Genomic DNA, 23,593 nt, shown 5'->3' on the forward strand with positions numbered 1-23,593 from the left:
CCCATTTTAAAGAAAAACTAGGGTCCAGAGTGATATGATATAATTTCATTGAGGAATCTTTGGCACAGTTGACGCACCGTATGATTACTACATCTATTAAAAAGCTATTTGTTCAAATTTTGTCATAAAAACGTGAAAACATTTTATTCTATGTACAATAATGTACACAAATTTAAATAGGTCACCAAAGAGACCAGAAGTAATGAAAGAGGTATATTTACAGTAGCACATCACAGTAAACCATTCACAGATTCAACATTGATACTGTTTTTGTGCTTGGTTACACACTGAAGGTGAAGCATATTACTCCATTTTGGATGAACTGAATTTTAAACAAATACCTCAATGATTAATAAATGCTATTTTAATCAGTATCATCATTAATAAATTCTTCAGCTGCTGCGGCTGCGTGCTGAATCACTCCATTTCTTTCTCTTTGAACATCATCATCATCACAATCTGTACTGTCATCTTCGTTCAATTCCCTGTCAGATTCAGCAGCAGCTTCTCTTATAGCTTCCTCTGGATGTTCATTGGGTGGTGCAATAAATCCATTGTTGTTAGATATATTTGAATTATCCTTGGTATCATCCTCGATGTATACTTTTTGATGGCACATTGGACAAGTATCTTGAATGTACAGCCATTTCCGAAGGCAAAGTGCATGGAAATAATGATTACATGGTGTAATACGAGCAGATGTTGTAAACTCATGATAGCAGATTGCACATACGTCATCTATTTCTTGTAAGCGGCTCCCTTTTATTTCAGGAAGAGAATTAATTTTTTTAACAGCAGTCCTACGATTCATGAATGTCTTCCAGCCATTTTTTGCTTGTAAGTAGATGTTAAAATATGCATGTAGACACATCATACAAGCTCGAATTTTACTTCCTGACTCAAACATCATAGTATAAGCCCCATTTCCAAACATTACCACTCCAAATATAAATTCAATAATATTGCCTGTTGAACGAACATAGTAGACATAATCATCAAGCTTTTCCCAGAGGACATTATAGTAGCCGTCAATCATGAATAATGTATAAACAGTGAGAGAAACAATTACTTTTAAGCAGAGTTCCACACAAAAAGCTGTAACTGCAAACAACCATGTATTTAGTGCATAGTGATGCCAAAGAACGTAACTGAGTAAAACAGGAAGAATAAACAGGCAAGCAGAAACAAAAAGCACAGGAAAATGTCTACGAAAAGATGACACATGAGAGGCACTGAGAGACATTAATACAGGGTCTGTCATTCCATGGATGAAATGCAGGACTGCAGTTAATAAAAGGCACATGTTTCTACTTAAGCGAATAAGTCTCTCTTCTGGTCTTAGCCCACTTAAACCAGTCTGAAGAGCCAAAATAAAAAATAAAACAGGTGCAACAAAGCCAAGCCGCCTGTCATCTTCTTCAGTTGATCCAATAAAGGCCAATATTCCAAGCCCCAAATAATGGGCTATTGAGGAAATTACAGCACTCATGCCCAGTACAGTTAGTGTAGAATCACATCCACTAATTATAAGACTGCAAATGAGGTCCCAGAAATCATCCCAAGAAATAAGGAAGGAATCAGTTTCATTTGCCATCCTTAAAATGTACATTAACACTGTAGCCTGAGCTGTAATTCTTGTTAGCCAAAAGACTCGCAGTATATCTGGGAAACGAATCCTCTTCCATGTGTCCTCCATCAATAACTGTAATCCATAAATTCGTAACATGTGCCTCACTAAAAGATAAACATATCTTGTGGAATAATAAAACCACTTAAGTTTCACTGTCAAGACAAGCACTGTATTTAATGTGAGAATCAAGGAAGAAGTAAAAACTAAAGTCTCTCTGATATGTAATGGTAGCTCTGTGATTAAGCCTATTACAGGAACCAAGAGATCCAAAATAATTAATTGTGAATAGATGGAATGAATCTGGAGTAGTGTAATGTATCCAATTCCAAGTGTAAGCTGTACAACGATGAGTGCCATCCATAGTGAGGGACCTTTTCGAGGAAGCAGCTCAATTCCAAAAGCTGACGTGTTGTAGGCACCATAGAAATCAATGTGCAAAGCAGCATAATAATTCACCAACACTGAAGTTGCAGCTAACAGAAATGCTGAGCTGTACATGTAAAACTTGAAAAGTGATCGCCGTGACAAGATCAGAACAATACTGGATACAAATATACCTAGAAAAAACAAAGAAAAAGTCATTAGAATGAAATATTTTAAGAATTTTCCCACTAGTTATGATATTCTTCCATCAATTAAGAAATATAAATATTTGCAAAGTTATGAACATTAAGGTTTCAAGTATAGGGGTGACATCCACATATTCACCTAGTTCCACTCCTACATTAGAACTACAAACATCAAAAGTTCTGAAATCTAACTCATCTTAAACCAGAACCCATTTTTCTTTGTGATTTGCAATGTTAGTTAAAAGTATCATTATTATTCTCTTAATGGTACTACCGACCCCATGTCCTCCAACTTTGCCAATTAGTTGCCAGATTCTACTAACACCTCTCTCTCTCTCCTCAGTGACACGAACCAATTAGTCTGTCTAAAAATTCATCTTGCCCAAATGCATCTACAAGCCATCACCAAATTGCCTTTCTCCATCCCTCTGCTCAAAGTACTTCAGTGGCTCTGAGATTACTATCAACTAACCTCTACATTCCTTTGTCCTGACATACAATGATCCAATTCGCCTTAGAATTATATTCCTACACACACACACACACACACACACACACACACACACACACACACACACACACATCCTCCAATGCACCAGACTTGCATTTCCCAAACACATCGTTTTCTCAACCATAGGTACAGTGGTGTTTACATTCCTCTTTTTGCTCGGAATGATGGTCCCACCAACTTCCCAAATCCCCGACTGTTCAAAATCCTACCTATCCTAGAAACCTACTTTTTTAGATAGTGACTGTTCCTTCAGCATACCTATAGAACTTACTGAAACACCTAACACTCACATACTACTTGATATTGTAGTTTGTAGTTATATGAGTATAGATCATCTACCCTATTATACGATGTGCCCATGACAGAAAGCAAGGATCCTACTTTGTACATCTATGTAGCCCACGATATTTTGCACAAAGATCAATTAGTATTCATTGGGGAAATAAATGTCACATCTGGATTATATTTTTAAAAGCAACCACAAAATACAGCCTGCTTGAAAAATGAAACCTATGAAAAAGTGAGAGAAAGCTGAGAACCATAGCAGAAATGTGACAAACTCCAAATTAAGCAACCATCTATCCACCAATATTTCAGCAAGTAATCAATAACGTACTGCATATTACAGCGGAAGCATTTCACAATCTGTTAAATGAAAAACAAAGTCTAGTTCCTTTAAGTGATGACTTTGCCCAGGACTTAAAATTTATCCTGTGCCTAAGTGTCAAGTCATTTGTGAAAAGGAGAACAAAAGGACCACAATCAACTGGAAGAAATCTAAACCTCTGAATAAGAACCACCCAATTCCCCAATCAAGTGGGCTACTAATTATCTGCAAGCTGGGAACAGGCTCTTTCAATAGAAAATAGATTTTCTGAGGATTAGAAACTTTTTCCATGGAAGGTAACAAGGAAATGGAATTAACTCAGCCTACTACATGCCATATGTAATCTTAACTTTCTCTTCGTGGAAAAACAAAAGTATTTTTCCTGAGACAAAACTAATCTTCTAAATTGGGCCAAAACCAAACCAAAATAACTTCAGTTCTATTTTACATCATTTAAAAGGGAGAAAGTCAAGCAGGAACTGTAAATTATTTTTGTCAACTTGGTACTCACAAAGTGGTAAATTAATCTTAACCTGTGACCATGCATGACCTTTGCAATAATTTTATAACCAGTCCTTTTTATTACAATAACTTTTTCCCCGAAGCTTATTTTTACACACAAATGAAGAAATGATCTGGGTTTTAGAAATACTTCTGGAAAAAATGTGCCATTTTGCTTTATGCAAATGTACCAAAGAAGAAAAGGTGAAGGCATATGACAGACCAAATAATGAAGTGAGACTACAACCTCAAAGTCTGGGTGTGTCCCAGCAAGTAACAATCTGATACTACTACTCTTTCCTGATTAAAATCACATCCCCAAGGTATTATAATGAGTAAACATTTCAAGAATAATATACATTTGTTTTAATTCCTACCCAAAGTTTGTAGGAACAGGGGGTTCATAAATTTTTCCTTTATACCATGTTCCTATCTACAGAATGTGGGAAGAACTGGCTCTCATTTTACAGGGGAAAAACTCAACTTCCCAATTAATAAGTCTCTGAAGTAACATTCCTTCTCATGACCTTTAAGAAGTATTGTTAATAATACAAATTTTTGTTGCATGTTCACAACATTATACATGAAACTCAGAATTTCATGGTAATTATCCTGTAGATTTAAGGAAATAAAGTCCAGGGATAGTTTCTCCTTACAAATTATGAGTGACTTGCATAAGTAATCAAGTCTATATACAAAGGCTGCTTTATAAAAAAATAACACCTTGAGACACCAGAGAACAGAATTTTAACTGAAATCACAATTCAGGGATCTCAGTCCAATTCTCCAGTGATTAGAGTTTCACCAAAGTTCTCAAGATAGGAAAAGAGGCAGGTATCCAAATTGGGAGCTTTGAAACTATATATGAACTAATAAACTCACAAAAGACCAGGGCCTTTTCAATTTGTATTACCAAAAACAAACAAATGAGAAAAAAAAAAAACCTATCAACCATATTACACAACAAAGTGTTTAACTCTTTTATGTGTAAAGTCCACTCATATCCTTAACCTTTTCTGGAAACTCATAACTAAAAATTACAAGGATATAAGACATTTACAACTCTCCAGGTACCTTAAAAACCTTTAAAACAGTCTAAAGCAAGTTGTGGATTCAATACTTGATAGAATAAATGTAAAGAAGTACAGAAATAAATGTTATTACTCTCTTACTCCCAAGGAATCTCTAAGCAATGAAATTTAGGACAAAGTAAATAAATTATCTTAAAATATTAGTCTGTTGGTATACTTGATAAACTACAGCAAAAAGAAAAATTTTCTATCAAACTCTCATTTTAGATAAATTGGTATTCTAAGTATATTATTAACAAGATAAAACTAAAGTTTTGCTTTTAAACTAAAATTATAATCAGTGTTTTTATTAAAAATGTGTGAACATGGATTAAAAAAAGTCAAACCCTATAGAGAGGTATTAAATGAAGAGTCAAGCAAGTTTTTCTATTCTGTCTTCCCCATTTGTGATATGGTAAAATATGTATTTCATCTTTGTTCCTATTTCTTGACGTAGCTCCTAAAATCCTTGGGATCTGAGTGACAAGAGTGTCTTCTACAATAACAGACGATTAGCGGCTGGGGGCCCTTAGATAGCATCACGAACTAACCCTGTCATTAGAGTGTTGTAACTTTCATTCCCACCCCCACCTCCTACCTCTGAGGAGATGAGAGGGGCCGAAGGTTGAGTTGATAAACAAATGGCCAATGATTATAATCAATCATGCCTACTTAATGAAGATTCCCTAAAAACCCAAAGGGACTGAGTTCCGAAAGCTTCTGTGCCCTTCTCTTCTTCACCTGCCCTGTGAATCTCTTCCCTGTGCATCTGTGTCCCTTGTATCAGTCTTTATAATAAATGGGTAAATATTAACTACATAGTCCTCCCTTATCCAAGGTTTCACTTTTCCAAGGTTTTGCTTTCTGTGATTTCTCTAGCCGCGGTCAACTGAGGTCAAAAAATATTAAATGAGGCCGGGCGCGGTGGCTCACGCCTGTAATCCTAGCCCTCTGGGAGGCCAAGGCAGGTGGATCGCTCGAGGTCAGGAGTTCGAGACCAGCCTGAGCGAGACCCCGTCTCTACTAAAAGTAGAAATAAAAATTATCTGGACAACTAAAAATATATATAGAAAAAATTAGCCGGGCATGGTGGTGCATGCCTGTAGTCCCAGCTACTCGGGAGGCTGAGGCAGTAGGATCGCTTAAGCCCAGGAATTTGAGGTTGCTGTGAGCTAGGCTGACGCCACGGCACTCACTCTAGCCTGGGCAACAAAGTGAGACTCTGTCTCAAAAAAAAAAAAAAAAAAAAATATATATATATATATATATATATATATATGCACACATATATATATATATTAAATGGAAAGTTGCAGAAAGAAATAAACAATTCGTTAAGTTGCATGCTGTTCTGAGTAGCATGATGAAATTTGGCACCGTCCCGCTCCATCCTGATCCAGGTTGTGAATCGCCCTTTCGTCCAGCATATCCATTCTGTATACACTCTACTTGTTTGTCACTTAATGGCAAATGTCTCTATATTGGTATCAAAGTGCTTGTGTTCAAGCAACCTTTACTTTATAAATTAATTTATAAATTAAACTTTATCACAGGTATTACGTATAGGAAAAAACATAGTATATACAAGGTTTGGTACAATCCTCAGTCTCAGGCATCCACTGGGGGGTCTTGGAACACATCCATCCCCACAAGGATAAGGGAGGATTACTGTAAAGTGTTTTCCTGAGTTCTATGAGCTGCTCTATCAAATCAACTGAACTCAAAGGAGTCATGAAAATCTTGTTTTATAGCCTGTGGGTCAGAAACACAAGCCACACCCTGTGCTTGTGACTGGCAACTGAAGCATGTGAGAGTGGAGGTGGGGGGATTGAGCCCTCAACCTGTAGGATCTGAGGCTATCTCCAGGTAGACAGTGAAAGAATTTAATTGAATTAGAGAACACCCAGGTGGTGTCTACTGGCGAATCTGCTGCAGAATTGGTTGGTGGTGGGGAGAAATCTCCACACATTTTGGTGACTAGAGATGAGGCATTCTGAGTTGACTGTGTGAGAATAGGAAAAAAGCTTTGTTTTTTTTCTATATCATTACACCACCTTACTAGCACCAAATAGGCAGAACCATTTTAAGTTTCTTATATACCCTAACAAATTATCAAACACGGCACATTCATTCATACATAAACACACACACATCTTTTTTTTTTTTTTTGCTTTTTGCCCAAAGGAGATCTCACTATAATAGCATTTTTTAGCCTTTTATTTAAAATTTGCATTTCTGATTACTTATGAAAGAGATAATCTTTCCATTTTTATTGACCATTCAGGTTTCCTCTGTGAACTGCCAGTTTATCTTTTGTCCATTCACTTATGGAGTTGTCTTTTTTCCTTACTAGACTGTGGATATTTAGAAAATATTCTGAATATGAATTCTTTGGCAGTTATACATAATGCAAATGTCTTCTCCAGGTAGACAGCTTTCCTTTTCACTTTTTTGATTAATAGCTGCTTTTTGATTAACAGAGGTTTTTAATTTTAATTTCATTCAATTTCTCAATCTTTATACATTTGCTTTCACATATTGTTAAAGACTTTCCCCCTTACTCTAAGGCTAAAAAAAAGATATTTCATATTTACTTCTAAAAATACAAGTTCTACATTTCACATTTAGGTATTAATTCATTTAGAATTGAGTGTTTACATATTGATATGAGGCAGAAATCCATATGAACAACGAAATGACCACTAATTGAAAAGTCCATATATACCTCAATGCACTTCAATTCTATCTCTGAAACACATCATTTCTATAATACACATTGGTGGGCTGTGTCTGGGCTATGTATTCTGCACTACTGATCTATTTGCACTACTGATCTATCCCAGTGGTTCTCAACCAGGATTGGATTTTGCCCCCCAGGGAACATTTGGCAATATCTAGAGATAGTTTTGGCTGTCACCACTGGGGTGTGTTGTTGGGGGTGTGTGCTACTGGTATGTAGTGGGTAGAGGACAGGGATGCTGCTAAAAAGGGGCACTCCCCTCCCAACAAAGCATTATCCTGTCCAAAAAATACATCAATAGTGCCACTGTTGAGAAACCCCAATCAATTCCTATGCCAGTTACAATTAGTTCTGCTTCACTTTGTTTTTTCACTTCATGGGTTTTCTCAGATCTTTCTATAGCACCAAAATAACTCATTCTCTTCAAGAACTTTATTGTATGGCTAAACCTAATACAATGAACAGATTCCCATCCAATACCCATTTAGATTACGTTTGTTTTGTTATTTCCAACAATGCTATAATGAATATCCTTGCCCAGAGTCTTTGTACAACTGTATCTCTAGGCAAAATCCCTAGAACTGGAATTGTGAGGTATCACAAGATGGGAGGAATAGCCTCCACGTGTACTCACTGTCAGATTGGTACTAACTGATCAACACTGTGGTGCTCACACAGTAGTGATATTCTCCGGGGATTAGAGGGTTGGGGGAGATAAACTCACAACTAATGGTCACAGACATGGTGAGCATTGTAGAGGGGAAGGGCATGCCTCTAAACCTCACTTGGGTGAGGCAAAGACATAAAATGTAACCAAAAGGTATTTGCACTTCTGTGTTCATTGAAGCATTATTCACAATGACTAAAATGTGGAATCAGCCTAAGCGTTTATCAAGGGATGAATGGATAAAAAAGATGTGGTATATGTACACAATGGAATATTATTTAGCCATGAAAAAGAAGGAAATTTTGTTATTTGCAGAAACATGGATGGATTTGGAGGACATTATTTTAAGTGAAATAAACCAGGCACAGAAAAGCAAATATTGCATTTTCACACTCACATATGGGACCTAAAAAAAATTGATCTAAAGGAAGTAGTGAATAGAATGGTGGCTACTAGAGATTGGTAAGGGTGGTGGGAAGGAGTATTGAAGAGGTGTTGGTGAAGGGGTAACTCTGTTAAACAGAAGGAAAAAGTTCTAGTGTTCTATAGTGCAATAGGGAAACTATAGTTAACAATAATTTATTATATTTCAGAATAGCTAGAAGTTTTCAAATGTTCTCAACATAAAGCAATGATAAATGTTCCAGGTGATTCATGTCCCAAGTACCCTGATTTGATCATTATATGTTATATGCTTGTATCAAAATATAACATGTACTCCATGAATATGTACAATTATTATGTATCAATAAAAATAAAAAAAATAAAAAAAGGTATATTGTAAATGTCAGTTGATAGTGCCAAATGGTTTTACACAGAAGTTATAGTCTACCAAAATTGTAGAAATTTATCTATTTCAAAGAGGTAAATATCTTTGCCAAACTACCTTTTAACAAACTTTGAACTCTTCAACAATCTGGTAGGTAAAATTTTGTTTTATTTAATTCTAAAGAGACTAAGTACTTTTGCTTATTGAAAATCTGCATTTCATTTATTGTGAACTGCTTGTCCAAGGCCCATTTTTTCGAGACTATAAGTTTTTCTTCTTGACAGAGTAAAACTCCCACTAGAACTTTAATCATATATGATGCAAATATTTTCTGTTTGTCATTTTAAAGAATTTTTTTAAAGTTTTGCTATAAAAAAATTTCATTTTTATATGCTCAAATTTATCAGACTTCCCATGGTACTTGCTGAGTTTTCTTTTGTTTAGAAAAGTACTCTCCCACCTCAATGAATTATCACCATATGAGTAATACTATTAAAACAAACTCCTATGCTTGCATTTTCTGCCTTGGATTTAAATTTGCTAATTCAGCATTATGCTGCTCTGGGTTGAGTTTCATTTAGCATTTAACACCTCATAAGAAACAGCTTTATGTTCTTAAATATTCTATATCTTGTCACAGAATTTTATTTGGATCTCCAAAATGAGGACCTGTAGAAATCTCAAAGTATCTAATAGTTTGATACCAAATGAAGATACAGTTGTAGCACCTTTTTGCAGGTGGAGGGAAGTAAATACTTCAAATACTACATATAAAATTAGTAATGCTTTTTAGAGGTAGATTTCTATTTTTATATATTAATTTTAAAGAAAGAGGTGAGGTTGATAAGTATTAAGATTTATACACAGTACTAAGACATCTATGTACAACTATAATATAAAAAAACTAATGAGGCAGAACAATTAATTTCAACTATCCATTCACATCTTTTACACACAAACCTGCCACTTTCAATAATATGTTTTTATTTATTTTTTTAATTTTACTTATTTTTTGAGACAGGGTCTTGCTCTGTCATCCAGGCCGAAGTGCAATGGGGCAATCATAGCTCACTGCAGCCTTGAACTCCTGAGGGCATGTTTTTATACAGGGTGAATTTTTAGCACCAAAACCAGTTTTTTTCATCTTCATCATTCTTACATATGTGAAAAAATAGCATAATTACACGGCACAATAGAAGGAACAGTCAGGTGACAGAATTGGAAAATATTTCGTATTTCTCATAAACTCTGACCCAGAGATTCTGGGATCAAAATTTTCAAATAAACAGTACCAACATTTTGCTGATGCCTTCAAAATACCAAAATATCTAACAAAGTATGGTATTAATTAAAGCATTAAATTTTTTGTAAAAGCTATCAAGTTTATTAGTAGCTAACACTTAAATAATCCCAAGTAGTGTTTTAAGTGCTTACATTTTAACCCATTTATTGTCCTTAAGACTCTATGGAAGATAACATCATTGCACATCCTTAAAAACATAAAAATAAGAAAACCAAAGCACAGAGTAAAGTACCTCGCCTAAAGCCATGTTCTTCTTTAAATTGTCAAACACAAACTTCCACAATTATAAAAATAAGAAGAACAGAGAGTACAAGGAAAAATACCAAATTACTTTGTTCAATGTTCTTAAACTACAAATGATTTAATGAAGGAAAATGCTCCTTTTTCTTAAAGCTGCCTAATCCTGAAGCTCAACAGAGTACCGGGTCCCAAAGGGGTTTTCAGACAATCTGCAGTTATGCCACATGAGCACTGGGTCCCCAAGGGGTTCTCAGAGAATCTGCAGTTATGCCATACAAACATTCAAGGCAGTGGCTATACTATTTCTGGAATGAATATGCAGAATTCTTTCAAACACAGCCCCATTTTTGCCACAAATAATAGTGATAGTATACTTCTGCAGCGGCAAATAGGAATGGCTGGAATTAAGTAGCTGGCAGATTACTGAGAAGGCTTGAGCTAAAGAACATCACTTACACATCTTTTAGTTTTCAGATCTAGCATATGATCATTACTACACCATTCTGTATCTGGACAGCAGCTGTACCGAGAAGGAAAGTAAACCATACTTGATGTCAAAAGATTTTTAAGCCCAGGCTCTGGCAACCACATACCCGCTGTGTAACAAGAGCAAAACACTTAACCTCTATGACCCTCCGTTTCCTCATTTATAAAGTGAGAATAACAAGACCCACCTCTGAGGGATGTTTGAAGGTTAGCTTAGTAATACCAGTGAAAATGCTTTTCAAAAGTAAAGTACCAGACAAATGTAAAATATTGTTAATCATTGCTAAAACAAAATTCTAAGCCTTTACTGCCACTCCTTTTTTGTAGGAATAAAGCAACAGATGGGTTGTAATTCCGAAAGGCTTTGTAAGGATCTCACCATGAGCCCGCCCTCAGCAACACTTCAAAAGCACTAGCCACTTAAAACTGATCACAAGAATTACCTCACCAACGAAATCTGCCAAGTCGCAATAACTTAAAAAAAATTCTTTTATGCATAAATGCTTCTCACTCTGGTGATGTAAGTGAAGATGGAAAGAAGGAATGAAATATCTTTTTAACACTCCATATGCAACAAAGAATGATTTTCAGAAGTCTCGCAAATGTCTCATCACTTTTTTACAACCATTTTCAATACCTTCTCGTTTATTCATGGAAAATTTTAGGACTCGTTTTAACTATCTTCGCTTTCAGAGAATTTTGGTAATGGTTTCAAGGTCTGACATTCGAAACCCTGTCTCCTTCACTTGGATGTCATTTACCACTTCACGATCTTGTGGTAAATGGGTGCAGTAGAAGTGACAACATAAGAGCACTGTGCATGTTGGAAACGGGGAAACTGAGGCCCACGCCTTGGCATAAGTCCAAGGTCACACACGACAAGACTGGGTCAAGCGTAGTTGTTTTTCTAAGGCTGTCGCATAGGACGCAGTAAGCCGGCACTCATTCCCCAAGAGAAACAGCAGGCAAAAAGCCGCACACTCACACAGCCACGCTTTCTCCCCGCCCTCGCCCAGGTGCAACACGGAACAGGGGGCTACCTCGCTGAGAGGACTGCTCCGCTGTCAACTCAAACAAGTATCACCTTCCTCCCCCTTCCAGCCCGCAAAGACACCCCTTCGGGGGATGAAACAAACGCACACACAGAACCTACGGCCTGCGAGCACCTGCCCGCTCCCTGGGGCACAGCTCGGCCGGCAGGGCCGTCCCACGACTCAGGCTACCCCGTCCCCTTACCAAGGAGCCGGAGGAAGTTCTGGAGCACGATGCAGAACCGGCTTTGGCTGGGATCGTAGTAAGAGTTGAAGATGGCGTCGATGATGTAGAGGCAGGGCACCCGGAGCGCCACTTCGAGCGCCGCCCAGACCTGCTGATGGGCCATCCGCACCTGCTGCCGCGGGGGCCCCACCGCCGCCATGAGACGCTGCCACACCGGGGGCTGGGCGGGCCGGGCAGGGCCGCGCCGCGCCGCGCTGGGCAGGGCCCGGGACCGCGGCTGGGGGCGGGGGCTCAGGCGGGCGACTCCGCCCCCGCTCTCCCTCCTCCCCCGTCTCCCTCACCGCCCGCCCCGCCGCCCGCTCGCGTCTCCCGAGCTGGAGCAGGCGGCGGAGGCGGCGGCGGCCGAGGCAGCGGCGGCGGCGGCGGCTCCCCAGGAGGTCTCCGGGCGTCGGTGTTTCCGGCTGGCTAAGGGCTGGCTCCTCCTCCCTCCGCCGCCTCCCCCGCCCGCGGAGCCACCATCTTGACCTCGCCCGCCGGCCACTGCCGTTGCCGCTGTTGCGAGGCCCGAAGGCTGCGCCTGCGGTCACGCGGGACGGCGGAGTCCGCGCCGCCGCTTGCGTCATAATCCAGCGCTAGGCGCGCTCCCGAGGCCGTCATCACGCACAGCGCTGCAAACAACTCAATCGTTGCCATGGTTTCCGCCCACCTCCGCGGCCCCCGCCGCCTCGGCGCCACCGAGTGGCACACTAGCTCTCAGGCAGCCGCGCCCTCGGCGGCAGGGTTGTCGCCTCGCCTTCGGCAGCATCAGCTTAGCTAGGAACTCGGTGCTTCCGCGGGCGGAACTCATCCGCTGTATTATTAGAGCCCATTAGACGACCCATAAACGTGGTTTAGAGCCGCTGGGAAGGAGAAAAGCCAAAGGATGCCGCCCTCCCGACCTCCACCACTCCACCTGGAGGCCGGGTGGGAAAGACAGCCCGTGTTCCAGGAAAAATACCAGCGAGGCTGCCCGGGGTCCTGGTGAAGGATCGCCGCGTGCCACTGGGCCAGGTGTGATAGACACTGCCAAGAAAAACGTCCCTCTCTTTGCACATCCCCTTTCCCACTTCCCACACAGATAGACAGAACTGAGGACATGCATCGGCCACATTTTACTAATGGCAAGGAGACTGAGTTAAGAGCAAGAACCCAGGCCTCCCTGTCATTTATTTCTCGTCAACTTTGAGGTAAGCACACTTGGACATTCCTATCCTTCCTCCTCAGGGCAGATGACACCATTCTTTTTTCATGCTTTCTTGCCTATCCATGTAATTGATATGGTCTGGCCATCTTAATCTTTCTGTTCTTTTGTCACCAAATGAGAGTGAAATTAGGTCAGAGTCTGCATCGTAGACCCAACTATCTTTGATTAAGGGGGATAAAATAGGAAGCAAGAAGCCCGCTTACCTCAGCTCCTAGCTGAAATTGCATCCAGTGATCCAGTTTATATTAGGGCTCTGTGTGGATGGTTATCTTCTGTCAGGATTCCCCTGGAGAGAGGAGGATTGTTAGTCAAATTATCAAACTCTTCCAAAACCCCATTCTCTGGGTAGTTATGTGTAGTAGAAAGATTAAACTCCCACCCAAAGTCCTTACTGTAGTTACGTTTTTAAACTTGTGTTGTTATCCCCGCTAATAATGACCACCATCTATCTATCTAGTACTTACTATGTACTAGGCACTGTCCTAAGGGTCTTACATTTTACTTGAATCTTTGCATCAGCCTTATTTTGGTAGGTATTATTATACCTGTTTTACAGTAGAGGAAACTGAGGCCTAAATTACAAAAACCACAAGTTAATAGGTAAGTTAGTAGTGGGCAGCATACAAAGCTAGTAAAAGTCAAAACCAGGGCTTGAACCAGAGCTACCTAAAGTTCACAACTTTAGGCATCTTTGATTTCTTCTTTTCACCCACAGCCAATTCTGCAATCAAATTGTATCCATTCTGTCTTCATAATCTCTTGTATGGGTCTCTTTCATTTTGTCGCTGTCATCCTAACTCAAGATCCTACAGCAGTTTGCCCATTTATGGCAATATCCTCATTTCATTCGCCACCTTTTCTAATCCAGTCTGTTTACTACTGCCAGGTTAATTTTCCTAAATGGCACATCTGGGGAATAACTTTCTGGTTATGACAAAATTCTCACAGGAAAGCAAACTTGGTAAGGTGAGAGAACTATGAAGAGTCATATAGAGAACTTCAGAGATGTAAATTAGCTACTCAACCCATCTGTTAATCTGCCCTGATTGCAATTTAAAGCAAAAAGAGTGAAACCATTATGGAGAAAAGGATCCACAAGGACTGATCTAAAACAGGAGTGGGATAGAGGAGAGTACCATTATATTATGATCATGCCAAATGGAAAATAAAATAGTTCATGGGCTTTCCTCCAATTTTTATTTAAAAAGTTAAGTGTAGTAAATATTAATAAAAAGCTTTTCAAAATGAGCAAATGCTTCAGTCTTTACTTAATGTTTAACTGTTCATAATATTAATTTGATGTATATATTTTATTAGTGTAAGAGTTTCTAACTGCGACTAAATTCCATCTTGGGCCAAGAACTTTCACGAGCTGTGGCATATTCATTCTTATCTTACATAGGTTCTTCCAGCAATTCTCTCTAAACTCTAGGGCTTAATTTCCCCATCTATAAAATGAAGGTGGGAGCGTTAACATAACCGTAGGGCAAGACCATAAATGCGTACTGTTGTCTGTCCTATATAGATGCAAACTGCTTCTGATCCAGAACCCTCAGGACCCAGTTCCATACATACTCTTCCTGGTTCCTGTTGGTACATGTTGGCTAGGTCCTACATCTCCTTTGGCATATAAGCCCATTTATAATTATTGAAAGTGGACACACAAAATGAGGGGAAAAGAGCAGCAGGACGGCTGCTTCATCATGCTGTTATGGGGCTGCTGCTGTTGTTTTTAATAGCAGGTTTTGTTTTGTTCATAAATTATGTGTAAATCTTTGATTTCAAAAAAATAACTTTAGTAAAAAAGAGAAACTAGAACAGCCTCCCTACCCTTTTATGTCTATTTAACTACCTAATGCTATTTTGTGTGTTTGTGTTACACCAAATTCAGTTTTTAGCCTCATATTCATTCAACACTTTCTGTTTACCTTTGATTCAGCCTTGACTTTTAAAAAGCCAAAACAGTAAATACCTACTTTGATACTGTTTCTGGTCTTTCTGAATTTGTGTATGATCAATGATCAAGTAATCTTGCAGGTAATTATATCTAATCAGAAAAAATGTCATTCTATTGTTAATATTTTAATATTCACTTTATAATATAGGTAAGCATTCTAAACATAATTGTGGAAAGAAATTCTTAATATGCTTTACATGTTGAAATTTTGTGTCAACTGAAGTACATACGTATATTATTACTAGAGTGAATTTCTTCAATAATGATTGTGAAAGCTAGTAAATTTATGTATAAAACAATTATAAACGAAGTCCTTTTTTGTTTCAAGCTCTGCCAAGTCTCAGGAACTTATAAATGCCTTTTAAAAAATATCAATAGAGTTAGGGGGTACAAATGGTTTTTGTTACATGGATGAATTGTACAATGGTGAAGTCTGGGCTTTTAGTGTACCCATCACTCAAAGGGTGTATATTGTACCCAATAGTTAATTTTTTATCCCTCACAGGAACTTCTAAATACTTTTAAAAAATAGACAAAATATATGAAACAATGGCCCTCAAGGCATGGGACATAGGCAGTGAAGGACAGTGACCCATAAGAGATGGAAAACAAACAAGGTGAGCCACATAATTGCTCCAGTTTACTGCCTGGAGAAAGTTTCCAGGCTGTGGCATGGAGAGAGGGAACCCAGCACACTCTCTGAGGTGAAGAGATGGAACTGGGAGTCCTGGGAGCCCAAGGCAACCAGAGTTAACAGGGTAGAATCCTAGAAAGGAGAGTCAAACAGAACTCTGGAGATCTGCTGACCATTCCCCTAAAGTATTCAGCTAAGCAATGATCAATACATGCATGAGAAGAAATTACCAAAGGCCAGGAAAAGAACCATTGGAAAGGATTAGAGGAAACAATACTCAGAGCTCACACAGGGTGGTTCCCAAATTCATGAGGCATCAGTTAGACCCAGAGTACTACAAAAGGTCTTGCTTCAATAGTGGGAAAAAGTAATCCTCGACTAAACGCTCAGGTATAACATAAAAAAGTTTAAAAGCAAGACCAAAAACCGTGTCCAAACAATTTAGTCATATTCCAGAACAAAGCTCAAAATGTTTTTAGGGATATGAAAATAACCTACCAGGTAAAATTCACAATGGCTGGTATTCAATCAAAAAATGCCAGGTATGCAAATAAACAGGAAAATAAAACCCATAATGAAAAGTAAACATTTTATTAAAACTGATCCAGAAATTATGCAAATGATGAGATTAGTAGACAGGGACATTAAAACAGTTGTTATAACTGTATTTTACATGTTCAAGAAATGAGAGGAAAGATTGAAGATGTTACAAAAAAGATATAAAAAGACCCATATATGCCAAGCATGGTGGCTCACTCCTATAATCCTAGCACTTTGGGAGGCTGAGGTGGGAGAATTGCTTGAAGCCAGGAATTTGAGACCGGCCTGGACAACATAAGTGAGACCCCATCTGTACAAAAAATTAAAAAATGAAAATCAGCCAGAAGTGGTGGCACACATCTGTAGTCCTAGCTACGCAGGAGTCTGAGGCAGGAGGATCATTTGAGCCCAGGAGTTTGAGGCTGCAATGGCTCACGCCACTGCACTCCAGCCTGGTCTATAGAATGAGACCATGAATGAATGAATAAAGCAAACCCATATCAAACTTCTGGAGATGTAAACTTCAATGTCTGAGATGAAAAACACACTGGATAAGCTTAATGGCAGATTAGACGTTGCAGAAGGAAAGATTAGTGACCTTGAAGACATATCGATAGGAACTCTGAAAGAAATAGAAAAAAGACAAAAAACAAAACACACACACTCTAACCAAAATGAATAGAGCATCAACAAAGGGTGAGGTGACTTCATGCAGCCAAGTATTATGTCTATACTTGGAGTCCTTGAAGAACTGTGGAGAGCAAAAAAATTATTTAAAAGAATTAAATTATTTGAAGAGATAGTGGCCAAAGATTTTCCATATTCTAGGCTATAAAACAAATTTTAATAAATTTGAAAGGATGCAAGTCATACAAAGTATGTTCTATGACCACAATAGAATTAAACTAGAAATTAACAACAAAGATATCTAGAAAATCTTCATCTATTTGGAAACTAACATACTTCTAAATAACTAGTGGGTCAAAAAAAGACATCAAAAGGTAAATTAGGATATAATTTTAATTGAATGAAAATGAAAACACAAGATATAAAATTTTGTGGGATGAGGCTAAGATAGTAAAGAGAAATTTATACCACACACCTATTAAGGGCTAATCAGTGACCTCAGTTCTCTCCTCATAGAACTAGAAAAAGTACAGCAAATGGAGGCCAAAGTAAGCAGAAGAAAACAAAGCAGAAATTAAAAGCTGAAACACAAGAGAGGAAATTAATGAAACCAAAAGCTAGTTCTTTGAGAAGTTAAATAAGTTTGATAAACCTCTAGCCAGACTGATCAGGAAAGAGAGAGGGAGGGAGGGAAGAAGGCAGAGGGATACACAAATTAGCAATATCAGTAATGACAGAGCTGGTAGCACTACAGATTCTACAGTTATTAAAAGTACAAGGGAACATTATGAACCACTTCACATCAATACATTTGGCATATTAGATGAAATGGAAAAATTCCGTGAAGATGCAAACTGTCAAAGCTCCAAGATACCCTGAATAACCCTGTGTCTTTCAAAGAAATTAAATTTGTAGCTACAAATCTTCCCACAAAGAAAAATCCAGGCCCAGATTGCTTCACTGGGGAATTCTAACAAACATTAGTAAGTAGTAGTAACAATTCTACAAAAACTTCTCCAGAATGGAAGAAGGAATACATCCCAACTGAATCAATTCATTTTATGAGGCCAGCATTATTTCTCCCATAAACATAAACACAAAAATTCTTGACTATGAACTATATGGACAAGGCTAACTCCTTGTACAATCCCATGTTACCACAGTTGCTGGAAATTAGGGTAGATTAAGGGAAAGGAATACTAGGGGTTTGTATGTGTGTTGAGAGTATATTTTTTTTTAGAGACAGGCTTGCTCTGTTGCCCAGATAGGCGTGCACTGCCGTAATCACAGTTCACTGCAACCTCCAGCTCCCAGGCTCAAGCAATCCTCCTGCCTCAGTCTCCCAAGTAGCTAAGACTACAGGCAGGCACCACCATGCCCGGCTAATTTATCTTTTTTAGAGATGGGGTCTTGCTATGTTACCCAGGCTTGTCTCAAACTCCTGGGCTCAAGTGATCCTCCTGCCTCAGCCTCCCAAAGTGCTGGGATTACAGGTATGATCTACGACACTCGGATAAGAGTGTATTTTAAAATGTCTTAGAGTACTAGGATTTTGATAAAATGTGAATCTATAAAACCCCACATATTTAACCATGACACACTTTTGCTTAGACACTTCAGACATCCCATTGCTGTTGGGATAACATTCTTAACACAGCCTATACTGCCCCCTGCACGGTTGGACCATCATTTAACTCCACAGTCTGATTGACACTCTTTCGTCCCTTACGTTTTCCTCTCCATCCACCCTGGATTTTAACCCCTCAAACTCCTCCACAGGCACTTGAACACACTGTCCTCATGGCCTAGAAAGCTGTCCCCTGTTTCTGTCACTCATTAATTCCTATTCACCCTTCAGGTCTCAGCTTAGTCATCACATCCTCAGGGAAGACTTCCCTGACCTTCCTGAGCAGGTCAACCCGTCATAGGTTCCTATTGCACCAAGAATCTCTCTTCCCAGAATTTACTAGAATGTGAGTTGTTATATGAAATGTTATATGTGGTGTGTGATTATTTGATTAACGCCTATCCCCTACATTAGAGTATAAGGTCCACAGAGTCTGGGATTGGGTCTGGTGTTGTTTGCTATTTTGTTCCCAGTGTCTAACACAGTGTCTGGCATATTGTTTGGGCCCCAAAACATTTATGAAATGGAGAAAAGAGAGGGAAAGGAAAAGAGAAGGAAAAGTATAAAGACTGACCTTGGAGTCATGGATAAAATAGTTCAAGGCTGAATGAGTTTTTATTTCCACAGCATCTTCACTAGAGGGCAGCATTAACAACAGTTGAAACATCTGAAAAAGAACTTTGATTTCAAAATGTCCTGTTTTGGGTGGTGAGAGCTCTGTGAGCATTCCCACTCTGCTATTGTTTATTTATCCACCTCTATCGTATATGTCTAATTTACCTGGTTAATCCACTATTCAGAATATCAGGTAGAAATATTTCTTGCTTGTAAATAAAAAAAAAAAATCCCCAGTGATCTAAATACTTTTTTTTTTTTTGGAGTGGGGAAGCACTGGTTGCAGGGTTTCTTTTTTGTCTTCATATGACAAGTTCAGAGATATGTCAGGACTGCAGAGTCCTACAATTCTGCTCTGCCAGTGTTAGCATGCCTGGGAGAGATGGTTGGTGCATCTCCAGGGTCAGAGTCCTCCCTGGGGCCCTGGGGCTTTGTTAACTCAATTGAACCGAACAACTACCCTACAGGACACATACAGTTGTTAACCCCAATGTCCAGATGAAGAAACTAAATCTTGAGAGATTCATAACTTGCCTGGGGTCACACAGAAAGTAAAGGAGCCAGGAGTTGAATGAATGTAACCAAAATTTATGAAGGTAGAGCCCATATCAATCTTTCACTACTGCACACTCTGGGCCTGATATACAGATTTATAGATCTAGATATAGTTATAAAGTAGGAGTTCAACAACCATTAGTTGAATGGATTCAACCAGCTACAGCTAATGGCAAAAAGGCAACTCCTCAATCCCCAGACCTTGCTCTCTGACTCGTCTTTCCCACTGCTTCTCCTCTGTATTCCTCCCCACATTGGCTCAAGCCTCAGGTTGGCATCTTTAGCATTTCCGTTTGAGGAGAGCATGCATGGCACACAGAAGAAACCCATTATGTAAAAGAAGAGATGATTAAGGTAAATACAGGAAGGACACTCTGTGAGATGGGAATGGAAGCAAGTAGGCTGCTTTCTGTGGTGGGATCACATGATAGCTGACATTTCCCTGGAGGCTTACTGTATACAAGACCCTGTGTTTTTTAATCCTTATCAATCCCCTTCTTCAATACATCTCTCACTGCTTCCTCTGTTCCAAACTGATCTAATGACAATGTCCCATTTTCTGAGTATTCAAACTTTTGCATCTGTTTTTCTCTTCAACTACTCCAACACCACCCATCAAAATCTTACCCAGTTTTCAAAGCCAATTCAAATACTACCTCTCTGAAAATTTCCCCGTTCAATTCTCAGCATTCTTCTTTCCCACCTTTGCACTCCTACAACATGTTGTCACTCATATGGCACTTACTGTATTCCAAGTTTTTGAGTACTACTGCTCCTCAGGGACAGGAACTTTATTTAATGGGTCTTTGTACTTCCTCCCGCTCTTGTATATAGTAGGCTCTTAATATTTGCTGGATAACATAAACAGCACCCTACTTTGTCCTTATTGCCACTGCTGCAAGAGGACAAGCAGCCCTGCCCAACTCCAGCCAGCCAAATGTCAGGTTCAATCATAATCTTGATAAAGCCACGCTTTTCTGTATTTCTTTCACTAAGCAGACAAGCTCAGATGTTTTCAAAATGCACCAAAACTCTGATTGACTCTCAACAATTAGACATCCTAATGGCAAACCATGGTGATGGCAGAGAGCCATAAAATAAGGTGAGGCTTGAAAAATTCTGCAGAATATTTCACATTACCTAGAGCTTCTTATGTCGTCCCTGATGTCAGCTAAGGAAGGAAGATGAAGAGGGAGGTTGAGGCCTATAAAAGTCTAAGATTTTAATCAGAATTTTTAAAAAAATAGCTAGTAATTGGCAGCCACTGCACAAGCTTAAGGCTAGAAATCTAGATTCCCTCTGATTTAGAGTAGTGACTCTGAATCCTTTTTCTACCACAATAAACCTAGTATATGAGATATCCCCCCACACTCATTTAGGAATGCTATAAAGTAGAATAGAGTTAACAAACCTGAGTAATTTTTGTCCCCTTCTCTCCCTAATTTAGTCAGTCATAATACAAAGCACCATTATATTAATGACTTGATTTGGTTTCTATTGCTTGGTCCTGTTGATTTTATTTCTCAAATCTATCCATCTCCCACTGCCACCACCCTAGTCCAAGCCACCATCACCTCACACCTGGACAACCACAGAAGCCTTCTCGCCAATCTCCCTGTTTCCATCTTGGCCCTCCTCCAGTTGATTTTCCATATTGTAGCAGGAGTGATTTTGAAACAGTACTGTGTCTTTCACTCTAAAATAACCAATGCCCTGTGTACAACTGCTTATTAGACAATAGCCATGTGAGACAGTTCAAGGAAACCTTCATTTTGCAAATAAGGAAATCCAAGGCCAAAGAATATTGAAAGGTCAGAAATGAGGTCAGAATTTGGAATTCATAATTGCACAGATGAGCCTCATTTCAATGGGCTACGCTGCTTCTCCCAGATATGTAGTTCATTCTCAGTATGATCACTGGCAGACAAATGAAATGATCTGGACTGGTCTACAGCTTGCTTTCAGGGCCACAAAATATTAAAATAGATCACCGGGAGACAAAAGGAGTGAGAGCTCAGCCTGAGCTGATGCATTAAGGGCCACTCAAACCTGGATCCCTTGTGTCCCAGGATCCACCTCCTCTAGCCTACTAAAGGACAGGGGCGGCATTCCAGATCCAGGACTATGTGATCCACATGGGGGGCATAGGATTTCACTGGTTGGATGTGCAGGATTCGTGTCTTCCATGGTTTCCCATGCACCTGCTGAAGAAGATAGGCAATTCGAGTTTCTGCAGATTCTGCCCACCTTTGCCACTCTGGCTTGGTGGCTGGTGACAGCATTTTCCTCCTGGAATCCCTGGTAGCTCCATTTTTGCACTGGTTGGTGATAACTTGCTGAGGATAAGGCCAATGTTCTTTCTCTATTTTGCTGCTTCCAGGAGGCTGGGGATTCCTCCCTGGGAAAGATTCCACATTTTGGTGGATATGCAGAATACCCCCAGCATCCTGCCGTAGCACTTGGCAGGCAATGGGCCAGCCTTCTTCAGAGCTGGGAATCAGCCCCAGGTTCACCCTATCTGCAACGTTTGAGAGCTTCAGTTTCCTGTTATCCCCAAAATGAATTTGGCACCGATCTGCTACTCCATTGATCTCAAGGTTATTTCTCAGAGCAGCTGCAGCATGGGGGTTCCACTCACAGGCATGAAGGAAGGCAGCACCAGCATGAACTAGGAAGGGTAATGTGAAATAACCAATCCCTGCATAGAGATCCACTAGCACTTCTCCAGCACAGGACAGCGATGCCACTCGCAGCTTCTCTGTGATGTTTCCGAAGGAGAACATACACTGGGTCACGTCAAACTTATATCGGATACCATTATCCACATGCTCTACCCAGCCATGGTCGCCCAGCAGCAGAGTCACTGCTGGAGTTCGAGTGCCATCCGGTGATACCCGCCCTCGTTTTGCCAAACGCTGGACACCAAGTGCGGAGGCAACAGTCTCCCAGAGTTCTGGTTCCAGACTTTTCCATTGCTTGCCTTGAAAACAGTCTTCACTCAGCAACAAGAGGTCCCCATGCCGTTGCCAAGATCGGGGCAAATCAGCCTCCAACTCAGCGGACCACTTGACTCCGCGACCTTCCACCCAGCGACTCACCTCAAGACACAATCTTTGGGCAGGTGAAAAACCCTGGACCTTCTTTGAAGGAACGGGATCCAGGAGCTGGGTCAGCACACAGGTGCTGCCTGGGGCCACGCGACTGGTCAGCTCCCGCAGGTGCTGCTCGGGGAGGGTCTCTCCCAGCACCGGTAGCGCCACGGTGCCATCCGGCATCTTTTGCACACGGTGCCGTCTATCCAAGAGTTTCTGCTTCTCCAGATATTCCCTATATCGCTGAGTAAATCGAGGTTCAGTCACAACCGCGACAACAGGCACGGACTTCCCAGGTTCTCTCTCCATGTCGCGAGAGCCCACATTCTCTCCGAGTCCCTCGGCAAGACTACTGCTCCTCGGAGTCAGTTCACCGGCCTTATTACGCTCAC

At 39.9% G+C, this 23,593-nt stretch overlaps 2 protein-coding genes across 3 annotated transcripts; both read right to left on the reverse strand.

The window, feature by feature from the left end:
- Positions 1-117: 117 nt before the first annotated feature.
- RNF139 (ring finger protein 139) lies at positions 118-12,864 on the reverse strand. The gene is made up of 2 exons (XM_045560514.1): positions 12,330-12,864; positions 118-2,187 (listed from the first exon to the last, which is right to left on the reverse strand). Exons 1-2 carry the CDS (start codon positions 12,508-12,510, stop codon positions 365-367), a joined length of 2,004 nt encoding a protein of 667 aa, XP_045416470.1. The 5' UTR covers positions 12,511-12,864; the 3' UTR covers positions 118-364.
- Positions 2,105-23,593, reverse strand: TRMT12 (tRNA methyltransferase 12 homolog). Of its 2 annotated transcripts, XM_045560515.1 has the most exons (3): positions 22,357-23,593; positions 13,758-13,840; positions 2,105-2,187 (listed from the first exon to the last, which is right to left on the reverse strand). In XM_045560515.1, exons 1-2 carry the CDS (start codon positions 23,508-23,510, stop codon positions 13,795-13,797), a joined length of 1,200 nt encoding a protein of 399 aa, XP_045416471.1. In that variant the 5' UTR covers positions 23,511-23,593; the 3' UTR covers positions 2,105-2,187; positions 13,758-13,794. The 2 variants fall into 2 exon arrangements, 1 of the variants encoding a protein (XP_045416471.1); XR_006737128.1 differs by lacking the exons at positions 2,105-2,187; positions 13,758-13,840 and adding an exon at positions 19,528-19,606 and having other exon boundaries at positions 21,691-23,593.

The sequence above is a fragment of the Lemur catta genome, chromosome 9 (assembly GCF_020740605.2).
Source record: "Lemur catta isolate mLemCat1 chromosome 9, mLemCat1.pri, whole genome shotgun sequence".
Classification (NCBI taxonomy): Eukaryota; Metazoa; Chordata; class Mammalia; order Primates; family Lemuridae; genus Lemur; species Lemur catta.